The 13,136-nt window shown below is 44.0% G+C and overlaps 1 protein-coding gene across 1 annotated transcript; it reads left to right on the forward strand.

Annotated features, from left to right (window-relative positions):
- Positions 1-3,333: 3,333 nt before the first annotated feature.
- On the forward strand, positions 3,334-4,390 carry LOC310660285 (G-protein coupled receptor 4-like; the record flags this gene model as incomplete). The annotated part of the gene is made up of 1 exon (XM_083404609.1): positions 3,334-4,390. One exon carries the CDS (start codon positions 3,334-3,336, stop codon positions 4,312-4,314), a length of 981 nt encoding a protein of 326 aa, XP_083260735.1. The 3' UTR covers positions 4,315-4,390.
- Between the last annotated feature and the right edge of the window lie 8,746 nt (positions 4,391-13,136).

Raw genomic sequence — 13,136 nt, forward strand, 5'->3', positions numbered from 1 at the left:
CTCTGTGATAGAAGGCTTGGCCAATGCTATCTTTGAAAAAGAAACTCTATCCAACGGTAGACTCTATCCTGGGAGTATAGAAGCAGTGACACCATGAGTTTGGAGCCATTTATAAAGTCCTTTTCAATCATCCCAGAGAGGAGCAGCAGGAATCTTCTGTTGGCTCTCCCACCAATAATTTAACTTGGTATGAACACTTGCAAACTGCAAGTTCACAGTGGTAAAGCACCATAAACCACTTGCTACAGTCGATGCTCCTTATTTCTCTCAAGGCAAGAATTAGGAGGGTCAACTTACCACATATTGAAACAATACACATTGTGTGGAACTCAGCGTCGCACTATGACAAATCGGGTCCTCCCTTAAAGAGGGCACGTATTGCATTGAGACCTGGACAACTGACTCCCTGTGTTGTGGGTGGGTACGATTGGTCAGCCACAACACCCGATTGGTAGGTCCCTCATAGCTGGGTGCAATCTGGCCAATGGGACGCAGTCCAAACAGTTTGAAGGACCTATTTATGCCCATGCACATGACCCAGAGCTTCCTCTTTCGGTGGGTGCATTTGGAACACCTGCCCACCTCTCCCTATTTTTAGGGCTTTGCGCTTGACCTTGCTATGCCGTTGTGTGTCGTCTGTTGTTGGGACAGTGGCATGGCAGGAATTTTCCTCACTTGGCTGATTGGCTGTTGCCATTTGGGTTTCGCCTGCCATGTAGCAAATTGTCACAACTTGTAAGGTTGCGGATAGGCTTTGGTTCAGGTGATAGGGATGGGAGAACGCTCTCGCCATCCCTATGTGAAGGAATCCGTTAAAGGAATCCAGGGACTCAATGGTTTGGTCAACCCCTGAGAGGGGGTTGTGCCCGTGCCTGAGTCCAGGGGGACATTTGGGTGGCAGAGATAGCCTGTTCCCGGCTTTCTGCTTATCCAGGTGTTCACCTTTGGCTGACCTATGCTGGAACTCTGAGTCAGCGCTACCTGTATGGCAAGGAGCTAGTTGAACCAGAGCCTATTCAACCAATCACTTTCTGTAATCAATAAAGTTGTGGCCTAAATTCTGCCAAAAACCAAAACTAAAATTTGAGTCAAGTGTGAATTTATTTAGGGGTGGGTCTGGGTCTGAACACGCAAAACATTGAGTCTGCAGAAGCATTGCAGCTTGCCAGATGGAACGATCCCTCCTTCTCCTGAACACTGTTCTGGGGTTTCCCTGACACAAATTTGGGGGTGCTTAAGGGGAGGAGGGAGGTGATAACCCAACTGCACAAGTGTAAATGCTTGTTCAGAGCTCTTGCTGACAGTGCTCATTTGCTGAATCCTGCCCATTATCATCTAAAGTGGGAACCCCCCATTTGAAATCTGTGAAGTAAAGGCAGGGGTGGTGGTCTAAAGCCATGCAGTCCGAAGTCTAAAAACTCCACTGCTGTTGGGTTCTTTTGGTTCAAATGTAAGCTCCAGAATATTAAGTCTACTTTAACTGCAGTCCGCTAATATCTGATGCTGCTCTAAAGCCCTAAAATCTGACCCTTCTATTACAGGAACCACTGGTTTCTTTTACATCTGAGAGAGGACAGTGCCTATGAGAAAGTATGGTGCATGCAAAACAGCATCACCACATAAAAAAAGAGTTCCAACCACAGTGAAATTTCCTGCAAAGTTTTATTTGCTTCGTGTGCAGAGACGTGCTGTTCTTTGGTCGGTATGGAGTAGTTAAAAAGGTATGCAGGGCTTTCAAAGTTACACAGATATCTTTAGAACAAAAAAAGGGGGGCAGAAGAAGAGTATTCTGTATTAGAGCAAAGTCCCATCATCCTGATGGTGGCCAGCCAAATCCCTCAGGGGAGCCCCACAATCAGTGCTTGAGCCCTCTCCCTACTTGCGACTCCCAGCAAATGGTATCAAAAAGCACGATGTCTCCTACAATGGAGGTAGATCACAATAGTCATGACTAGTAGCCATTGATAGCTGTATCCTCCAAAATTTTGTCTGAGAGTCAGTGTGGTATAGTAGTTAGAATGTCAGACTAGGACCTGGGAGGCCAGGGTTCAAATCCCCAGTCAGCCATGAAGCTACACATTATAGCTTGTGTATTGGTCCAGGGAGCACAATGTGAACCAAGCAAAATTATCCCCCATCTCTAGGTGAGAAATGGTCTAAGGTACTAACCTTATACCATTTCTCAGGGACAGGGAAGAACATGCATTGAAGAATGTATTTAGGAAGGGGTCACAGGTCAGTGGGAGAGCATCTGCTTTGCATTCAAAGGTGCCATGTTGCTGTTGTTTATTGAATTTGTATACCGCCTTATACCTGTAGGTCTCAGGTTGCTTCACAACACAAAGTTACAATATACAAAGCACAAAATACATAATAAAAACAATCAACAATACACACTACTAAACAATACACTCCCCAACGAAAACCCCTAACCAGTACTCCAACCCACAAATATATAATAATAATAATAATAATAATAATAATAATAATAATAATAATTTATATGTACCCTGCCCATCTGGCTGGGTTTCTCCAGCCACTCTGGGTGGCTTCCAACAAAGATTAAAAATACATTAAAATGTCACACATTAAAAACTTCCCTGAGCAGGGCTGCCTTCAGATATCTTCTAAATGTCAGGTAGTTGTTTATCTCTTTGACATCTGATGGGAGGGTGTTCCACAGGGCGGGCACCACTTCCGAGAAGGCCCTCTGCCTGGTTCCCTGTAGCTCAACATTACAAGACTCAACATTAACATATACCATTTAACAACAATTTAAAACAACCCCGCCCTCCAAATAAACCAGCACCCACCCAAGTTATAACCTCATCCCTGTTAAAACAATAATTTTAACAAACCCTCGACGTGCCACCCCACTAAGTGTCATCCCTTCAAGATCCCCTGTCCCAGGGCAGGCAGGTTTTATAGAGCTGCCCCATCTGCTGATGTCTGACTAGCTGGGGCAGCAGATATTTCCAATGCTGCCTGCCTGTCTTCCCAGGGTCCCGGTCCTTGCAGGACTCTCTGCAGTTCTCTTGAGTGAGGGGAAACTGGCAGCTCGTGATATTTTGTTGTTTAATCTTCAAGAATAAAAATAAATTTAAAATGACAGACAAATTATATCACACATTCAGATTTTTGGACCTGATCTCTTTTGGTGTCTTTCTTCCTTAGGTGTTAGGTAAATCCTAGAACTTGTGGCCCACCTCTGCAAAGCAAAGGATGTGGAAAGGAGGATTTCTCTATCTCCACCTGAGCAGGTTTCATGACTATGAGATGACAAAAGTCTGAAGACTGCCACTGTGGGAAAGCTTCTAAGTTCCTTTTGGTGCCATGAATGCCACCCACTCAACCTGCCCTGTGGCTTTAAACACCACCAAATACTTCACAATTCCTATGTATTCTGTGGCACTGACAGCTGGGCTGCCTCTGAATTGTTTGGCCCTTTGGGCCGTGATAACCCACATCAAAAAGTCCATTGTTCTCTCCGTCTATGTGTTGAACGTTGTGCTGGCCAACTTGTTGCAGAGTCTGCTGCTACCCTTCTGGATTGCTTACAGTTCCCGCAACCACCACTGGATCCTAGGGCAAGTGGCCTGTGTGGTGGTTGGTGTGGTCCACTCCACAAACTTCTATGCCAAGAACAGCTTCCTGTGCCTCATTGCCATGGACCGTTACATAGGGTTAATTCACCCAATGAAGTTCCACAGATTGCAGACAATGAGCAGTGCCACCACGGTGAGCGTTGTGGCTTGGCTCCTGGTGGCCATTTTGTGCACTGCTGGCATCTGGCTAGAGATGAAGGACTTGGGGACATGGCAAGGGAATTGTTTAGACAGCATCCAATTAGGCAAGGACTATGCACACTTCAAGATATCCACTATGAGCCTCACTTTATTCATTCCTTTCATTCTCATGGGATTCTTCTACCTTAGGGTGCTGCTTGAGGTCAGGAAGATGACATCTCTGCATCAAAGAGTAAAACGGAGGATCTGTGGCTTTATCTCCGTTATCTTGGCCTCCTACTTCCTGCTCTATACTCCCTTCCAACTGGTTTCATTTTATAGATTCTACTGGACACTGGAGCTGGAAAAGGACAAGATCTGTGATTTTAAGAGGAACATTTTTAATTCCATGTACTTTACTTGGTGTTTGGCCACCTTGGCTAATATATTGGATCCCCTTCTTTACGTCCTGCTCCTTAAAGATGTTCAGGCTGATCTTAAAGATCAGCTCAGTTTCAAAGGTCACAGGACAGAAAACACACATAAGTTGGAAGATCTTCCTTTACATTCCACAACAGAACAGACATAAAAGCAACCTGAGGTTCAATAAGTCATCTACTGGCTTTAACATGGAAAACCTAATGGTTAATCACAGTGTCTTTCAAACTTCTCTGCTCTCTGACACTAAAAGAAGGTCAAAAAGAAAAATAAGGACCCTCACACACAAGGAAGTGTGTTTCTAAAGTCATCAGGAAGAACTTCTGACAATAAGAGCTGTTAGATGGTGAAACGGACCCCCTCACAGGTTGGTGGACCCTCCTTACTTGGAGGTCTTTAAGCAGAGGTTGGATGGCCACCTGTTATGGATGCTTTAGTTGAGAGCAGTTGGAATAGATGACCCTTGGGATCCCTTCCAACTCTACAACTCTACAATCCTATGAAAGTAACATGACCTGTAGAATTCCAAAGTTGTTGGCCACAGCTTCAATATACTGATGGTACTCAGCTCTGTCTTTCCATCCCGTCTGAATCAGGAGAGCCTGTTCAGGTGGTGGACTGGTGTCTGGAGACAATGGTGGGATGGTTGAGGTCCAGCAGGGTGAAAGTGAATCATGATAAGATGAAAATGCTGAACACAGGGAGACAGCCTGTTCTTGGTGCTCCTCTGAAGGATAAAATGCTGTGTACATAATGCAAATGGGGGAAATTAGTCACACCTGAGAGTGTATGCAAGTGATCAATGCTAGTAGAATAGTTGGATGCATGGGGGCAATTAAGTAACAGAAATATTCATCAAAAAGACCAAAACTTAAAAAAATTAATGAATCATATAATAGAATTTGTGAATACAGAAAGTGCTTTGCAAAAGCTCATTGCCTTACCCCCATATGCCCACTCACCTTCTTTGATCTGCAGAATTGGCACTGCTATGGGCGCCACATAATGCTTTTTATATGTCTGTCTTTTGACATGCAGCGGCTCTTAGACTTTGGAACTCACTGCCAAGTCAGATGAGGCAGGTGCCTTCGCTGTATTTTCTTTTGGCTCCTACTTACAACATTTTTGTTTAAGCAAGCCTCTCTAGACACATAGATGTTGATGTATTTTAATATTTTTTACAGTTAATTTTAAATTTATTTACATGTTTCAAATATGTTAACTGTTTTAATATTTCTCATAAGCTGCTTAGAGGTTTTACTACAACCAAGTCCTGCAATTTATGTTAAGTAAAAATAAAATAGCTTTCACATTAAGCTTGTGTGGTAAGTCCCTTATTTTCCCATTTGGCAGATCAAGAACAAGGGTTAAATTTGTTTGAAGCTACCAAATGAGGCAGGTGGGATAAGCCCCCAAGGTTTTCATGTTCTGGTTCCGTTCACTGTCTGCTGGACCACAGAAAACAGATGCCTTCTCTTTCTTCTAGAACAGTGGTCCATCTACCAAACCACAATAAACCAGGTCATCACCATTGTTACAAATACTTGTCTTTGAATTGCACCACTTTTATGTGCCAAAACAGAGGCTGGGGGTTTTGTGAAATAAATGGCTTCTTGTGGTGTCATCTAGGATGTTATGACATCATGGTTGAAGGGACCTGGTTCAACATGCATCCTAACATCATCAGGGTGACAGGAGTTGGCACCTGCACAAGACACACGAGACAACATTTGACCTGTGGCTGTATTTGAAGACCATTTGTTCTGTTTAACAAGGGTGATCATTGTTGTGCCTCTGTGCAAGAAGAGGCGGTTGGTCCCTTTTAACTGATATTCTTAACTGAACAGACACTGAACAGAGAGGCTGATTCCGGAGCATAACACACAAGCCCTGCCCACCAGATACCAGGCACGCTACTACTCAAATTAGGCCCCAGTGTTTTTCTTACAATAATATGGGGAAGGTCGATGGGGATCCTGGTGAAAAGGCATACTTGGGATCTTTGCAACTCAAGGGGTGTCGCTTGGCACATGCACAGTCCATGTGCACATCCGGTGCAGTGGGATCTGGTTGCATCCCTAATGCTATGTGTCCCGTTCCCTTTCTCCCAACATACATGCTGCGTTTGAAAGAGGAGCCCACACAGAAATTGGATGGTGGGGCCAGGAGGCATGGTTCTGCTGCCCACCTGACTTATGGGATGCAAACGTTGAGGCAGTAGTAGATGGCACGGTGAAGTGATTGTGTTATGGCACTCATGTTACCTCCAGTCTGTCACTGGAGTCTGCTGCTTACTAGGAACAGAAGGGGGATGCAGTCTTGCTGGTGGGTTTTCACCATGCCAGCCTCACTGCCACCTTGCCTCTCCTCTTCTATCTTCTAGGAAGCAGCAACAACAAGACTGACTGGAGGTCAGGTGAGCACTTGCAGTACCACCACACCTGCTACTGTGTGGAGGGCTTTGAATGACCACTTCAACTATGTCTACATGAGCAAATGGCTACTTTTTCAACTTCCTTTCCACTTCAAGCTATACTCCACATGAACCTGCCTTCTTTGAGTCAAACTATTGCTTCATTGCGGGTGGTGCTGTGGGTTAAACCACAGAGCCTAGGACTTGCTGATCAGAAGGTCAGCGGTTTGAATCCCCGTGATGGGGTGAGCTCCTGTTGCTCGGTCCCTGCTCCTGCCAACCTAGCAGTTTGAAAGCACATCAAAGTGCAAGTAGATAAATAGGCACCACTCCGGCGGGAAGGTAAACGGCGTTTCCATGCGCTGCTCTGGTTCTCCAGAAGTGGCTTAGTCATGCTGGCCACATGACCCGGAAGCTGTACGCCGGCTCCCTCGGCCAATAAAGCGAGATGAGCGCCGCAACCCCAGAGTCGGCCACGACTAGACCTAATGGTCAGGGGTCCCTTTACCTTTACCTATTGCTTCATCTAGTCTCCATCTAATTCATGGCCAGTACTTTTTTAAAAAGGAATTTTTGGGAGGGGGTCTTAGGGAGCAAAAAAAAACCCCCTTTCATATCTTGTCATTGCAGCTGGAGACCCTAGGAAAAGTCAAAAACTTTGGGTGGTGTCCAGCTAAATAGCTATGTTAATGCAATGACTTTTAGCTGTGCAGTGAAACTTCTCCTCCCTTTCCTGTCCTCGTATGCCACACGAAACCCCTCTAAATCTGCTCCAGAGGGTGGAAGGAACACCCCGGAGCAGATTTAGAAGGAGCATTGTGGGCACACATTGAGAGGGTAGGGCAGGGAAGTGTGCGCAGCTAAGAGTAGTTGCACCAAATTACTATTATTATTTACATTTCTATACCACCTTTATCTTCCAAGGGTCTCAAGATGGTGTACATGGTTCTCCTTCTCCACGTTTCATCCTCACAACAGCCCTGTGAGGTAGGTTAGGCTAAGAGATGGTGACTGGCCCCAGGTCACCCAGGGAGCTTCATGGCTGAGTGGGGATTCAAACTCAACACTGTTTCGTAACTGTTTAGTTGATTACAACCCTGTATTTAAAAATTTTATCATTATTTTTAATGCCAAATTTGGGGTGTGCGCACAAAAAAACTCTTACGTGCCCTGCAGACCACTTTTAAACAACCTCTGCTGTATTTGATCAACAAAGAAACATGAAATTTGTAGGTCTGGGTGGGCTGGGGAACATTTGCCCCTGACCACTTGTGCAGTGTTGTCCAGTGTTTGCACATGGTTTGAACCCAAAGTTCAAGGCACACTGATGGCTCTGTGAGCATTCCAACCCTGGTTGTAATAGAGGTGGCAGTGCCATGTGTCTCTATCTTCATTCAGATCGTAAGACCTACCAATCACCATCTTCTCAATCTCGCCAGAATTCAGCTCTATTTGGTCCATGCAGTGATAGACAATGAATAAGCACAGAGATCTGCAATATCTAGTCTGAGTGACAATAAGAAATTAAGTGGTGTTATATATCTGTATCTGTGTCTTATATGCACATGGTCCTATGGCTATGCATCTTGCGATAAGAGAGTGCCCACATTCTTTTGAAACCACTTCAAGTACTTTTATTGGGAAACTTTCTTTGAAACACTCTGGTTTGAAGAAAAACAAAGGGGTGGCTATAAAGAGCCCTCCTGTTCTTAATTTTGGGGGAAAGAGCAACAACATACACTTACCTTAGAAGTCTAAGCTACAGATATGCATCCACTTTGTCCCTCTAGGTACATACCTCTATTTATGTGATAAGATTCAGCCAAAGGTGGGGACGGAGAGGTATACAATTATTTCAAGCACAGTCTGAAAAGGAACTGCCTCAAAGACTTTCACATAGCTGAGTAACAAGTATCGAGAGGCAAGGAAAGCTTGAAATTTCAGGCCATCTTTGAAATAGCAAAGCAGGCTGAATCTCAGGCAAAGCAGATGTCAAATAACGACAGTGCTTTGAAAGAAAAAGGAAGTCGTAAGGGTTACATTGCTTCTGATTAAGAAAAGCCAAATTGAAATACAAAACAATTAAAATTGAAAACATATTTGGGTTGTGCAGTGTGCAGCCTGCATCTCCTTCCATTCCTCTTTCTTTCATACCCAAACCAAAAACCCCAAGTTCTAGTGTTAGGATTCTGAAAATCAAATTTAAAAATTCCTTCCAGTAGCACTTTAGAGACCAACTAAGTTTGTTATTGATATGAGCTTTCGTGTGCATGCACACTTCTTCAGATACATGCAGATACATGCACACGAAAGCTCATACCAGTAAAAAACTTAGTTGGTCTCTAAGGTGCTACTGGAAGGAATTTTTTTATTTTGTTTCGATTATGGCAGACCAACACAGCTACCTACCTGTAACTAGATTCTGAAAATGTGAGAGACTACACACATGCAGCCTTCAGCCATGAGGCTGAACACATGGATGCTGGAGATGGGGCCAGGAGACTTGCAGATGTCAGCGGCAGCACCAGGAGGTGTGGTCCTGCTTTCCCCTGTGTGCTTGGGATATCTCCTGTGGTTGAGGATGGGCCTCTCCTGAGGTAGACTTGCACAGTCTCTCTCCCCCCCTCTCTCTCCCCCCCCCTCTCTCCCCCCCTCTCTCTCATGGGCCCCATTGTCTAATTGATCCAGTCACTTATGGAAATATCAAATTTGACAGGACAGATTATAGCTGTGATCGTTTCGCAGTGAAAGATCAAAGAGCGATTGGGGAGGAGGAGGAGGATGAGAGAGGCCATGGCACATGCAATTGGCTATGTAGCTATGCTGACTGATCTGCAACAGATGAAGGTGGTTTCTCCTCTGAAATCTGCCTGTCCTTTATGCCTTGACTCTGTTGTGGGAAAGGGAAGCTGAAGCATCACAAAAGCACACAAAGAACTCACAGAGCAATGGATTCTATGATGAGGAGAGAAATTCGCACATGGTTACCATTATGTGAGAGGGACTGAGAAAGGTTGCTTGCTCCTCCCATCTATGCCTACTGCCACCTACTGGAGAACCTGGGAACTCTGGTCATTGCTCTTGCTGTAGTTCCCCTAGCCCAGACACTGAAAAAACTCTGAATGGATTGGGTGCTCCAGCACTAGCTAAGACATATTTGTTGTTGGTCACCTTGGAGCTTTATAGAGTGCTAATATGATATTTGTCAATTCTTACACAAAATGGTACTTTATATTGTGTGCCTGGAAACATGTGATCTGATCCAAGTGCTGCCCCCATTTCACTATAGCTATCCAACCTAAGTACCTGGTCCTTTGCCTATGTCCTGATGCACTGCAAGTGGGAAAGATATGCTGTCCAATAGTGCCAAGAAGCATCTAGATCCCCAGGTTTTTGGCAATATTCGTGCTGATTGTTATTGGTGGAAAGGTTATGCCTGCTCAAAAAAAATCCCAGTGCTACAAGTGCCTGTTTTCCCAATAGCCAGGGACAATAGTCATGATCCTGGCCTGATGTTTAGCTCCATAGCCATCTTGACTAACAGAAAGGGCAGCCTGAGATAATTGGATAGTAATATCTCTTGATGGAGTTGGATAGATTAGGACAAGCAGCTGGTGACATCAGTTCTCCAAAGGAACATTATGGTCTGCTTGCTTTTGGACACGCTCCCATTCTTGAATCCTGCCGGTAACACGGGGTGCCTTATCAATCATACTCACACAGCTGGAACAGACATGTCTGCTAAAATCAGAGATAGATTGTGGAGAATCTAATACCATTCACATGTGTAAGAGGAACTGGATTCCAATATACTCCCCCCCCCCCCCACACACATTAGGTGAGGGATTAATAAATTGTTTTTGTGCTGCTTACTTATTCCAAGTTGAGCATTTGTTCTGTGCAACTTGTACTCCCTTGTGAGTCCTTTAAATGCAACTTTCCTTTAAAAACAGGGATCCAGCCAATATTTTGCAAAATGATTGCCCCCTGGCCCTCTTTTGAGCAGCAGTGGCAGCAATAATGGTTGGGGTCATCATTCTGTGATTCTTACAGGGATGGCACTGCACTCATTTTGTCTGCCATAGATTTTAGGGGAATCAAAAAGGGCCTCAAGGCTGATCTAGGAAAGGGATTCTCAACCTGAGCCTGAAGGAGGAAGGGAAAAAAAGCAATTAAGGCGATTTAGGAAGAACAGCAACAAGATTCTGCTGAAGTGTTTCTCAAACTTTTTTTATCTGGGCCACACTTTCAGAATAAGAATTTGCTTGCCAATTTTTTAATTGATAAGAAATACATTGGAAAACAAAATGAAACATCTATCAGTGCTTGATTTATAACATAGAACACAACTACTTTATAATACGATCATGGGACATTCTGGAAATATGAAACAATGCAGCTACATAAGAATTCCCAAAATATAGTTATAAATGAGCCTCTTACATATGCACCTTAGGCATGTATACAAACACATTTGCTTTTGCTGGGTAATCTCATTGATATTAGGTCTAATTTGAGACAAACTCTCATCTTCTCATCAACACAAAGAAGCCTTTCTCTTTTCTGATTTTTCATATTTGTCAGAGTTGAAAATCCCTGTTCATAACAGTATGTTGTGGAGAATGTAGAAGAATAGCCAATGTTCTCAAAGAAAGGCATGGATACTGTTTCTGGTTGAATATCCAGATATATTGATACTATATTATTCTGTACTACAATGAAATGTTTAAATGTTTCTGTGATTGTCCTTGAATCTTTCCAACATACTTGCCATCCTCTCCTGCCACACCCTTTGAGCAGCTGGATTTGCAGCTGGTCACTTGACTTAGGAATAGATAATCTTGGGTATCATTTGGTAAAGTTAAGGACCCCTGGATGGTTAAGTCCAGTCAAAGGGGACTATAGGGTGTGGCGCTCATCTCGCTTTTCAGGCTGAGGGAGCCGGCGTTTGTCCACAGACAGCTTTCCGGGTCATGTGGCCAGCATGACTAAACCGCTTCTGGCACAACAGAACACCGTGACAGAAGCCAGAGCGCACAGAAACGCTGTTTATCTTCCTGCCACAGCAGTACCTATTTATGTACTTGCACTGGCGTGTTTTCACACTGCGAGGTTGGCAGAAGCTGGGACAAAGCAATGGAAGCTCACCCTGTTGCGTAGTTTTGAACCGACAACCTACCAGTCGGCAAGCTCAAGAGGCTCAGTGGTTTAGACCACAGCATCACTCGCATCCCTTATTTACTGCCACTGTGTCATATGGTTTAATACTGACTTGGTGCTCTCCAGGTGTTTTTGGACTCTGTTTCCCATCATCCCTGAGCATTGCCCATGCTGGCTGGGGCTGATGGGAGTTGCAACCCAGCCACATTAGGAAGGCACTGTGATGCCTATCCCCGATATTGTTGTGCACGGTCAGTATTGCAGAATATTTATTTATTGATTCTAACTCATCTATTTACAAAGTTTCTAACTGGTGAACTGTGACAGGTGCCACATAAGACTTGTTCTGCATTTGTAAGAAGTGGATCCTTTAAGTGTGGTGGCACCCCATTATTAAGACCATAAAGATAGTCTGCTGAATCAGGCCAATGGGCCCATCTAGTCCGGCATTCTGTTCTCACAATGGCCAACCAGACGCCTGTAAGAAACCAGTGAGCAGAGCATGAGCACAAGAGCCCTCTCCTCTTCCATGGCTTCCACCAACTGGCATTCAGAAGCATTGCTATTGTTTTATTCCTTTGTAAACCACATTGAGGTTTAGTACAACCGAGTGGTTTATAAACCTAGCCCAACAAATAAATAAAACACATACAGTGGATGAAAATAAATTAGAGTAAATCTTAAAAACAGAAAACTTGCTACAATGACTGCTGAAATAGAAAAGTATTTATTGCACTTTCATCCCTGTTGCTGGTTGTGGCAATGCTAACTATACCATCTCTTTGCATAAGCAGCTTTAATGTGGATTTTTATCTGCTGTTTTGAAACCAGGTCCATTTAACCAAAGGGGCAGTAGCGACATGTGTGATGCGGCCCAGTTTCAGAAAATAACTGCATTACTGAAACGTAGCCAGAGTCAATATAGCTACTCTAAGTAAGTGACAGGACTGTGGAAGATTATTAATGGTCACAAGGCATGGTGAGCCCAGTTTTACACCTGGCTCACAAATTAAAACCTTTATTCAACAGACCTTTTGCCACATCAGTATTATGCAGGAGGTTAGTTCAGTAATACTAACTTTAGAAGGAAAGAGCACCACCTACTGAATCAGAGTGAGTATTCTCTCCAACACCCAAGCTTTCCCTTGGACATCTCCCATCCAAGCAGCAACCTGGCCTCACCCTGCGTAGTTTATGATGTCTGATGAGATCATTGTCTGATCTCATGGCTGCAGGCCAGATACAAAGATGTGTAATGCTTAATTATGGCATGCAATTAAATGGTTCTTTAAAAAAAAACCTTAATAATTTAGAGTTGGTAAAGTTAGCTTAAAACCTGTAAAGGTGCATTTGGTTTCAGGTTTAGGCATATGTTTGGGTATATAGAGCAAAATGATACC

The sequence above is a fragment of the Podarcis tiliguerta genome (assembly GCF_965153285.1).
Source record: "Podarcis tiliguerta genome assembly, chromosome: 11".
Lineage (NCBI taxonomy): Eukaryota > Metazoa > Chordata > Lepidosauria > Squamata > Lacertidae > Podarcis > Podarcis tiliguerta.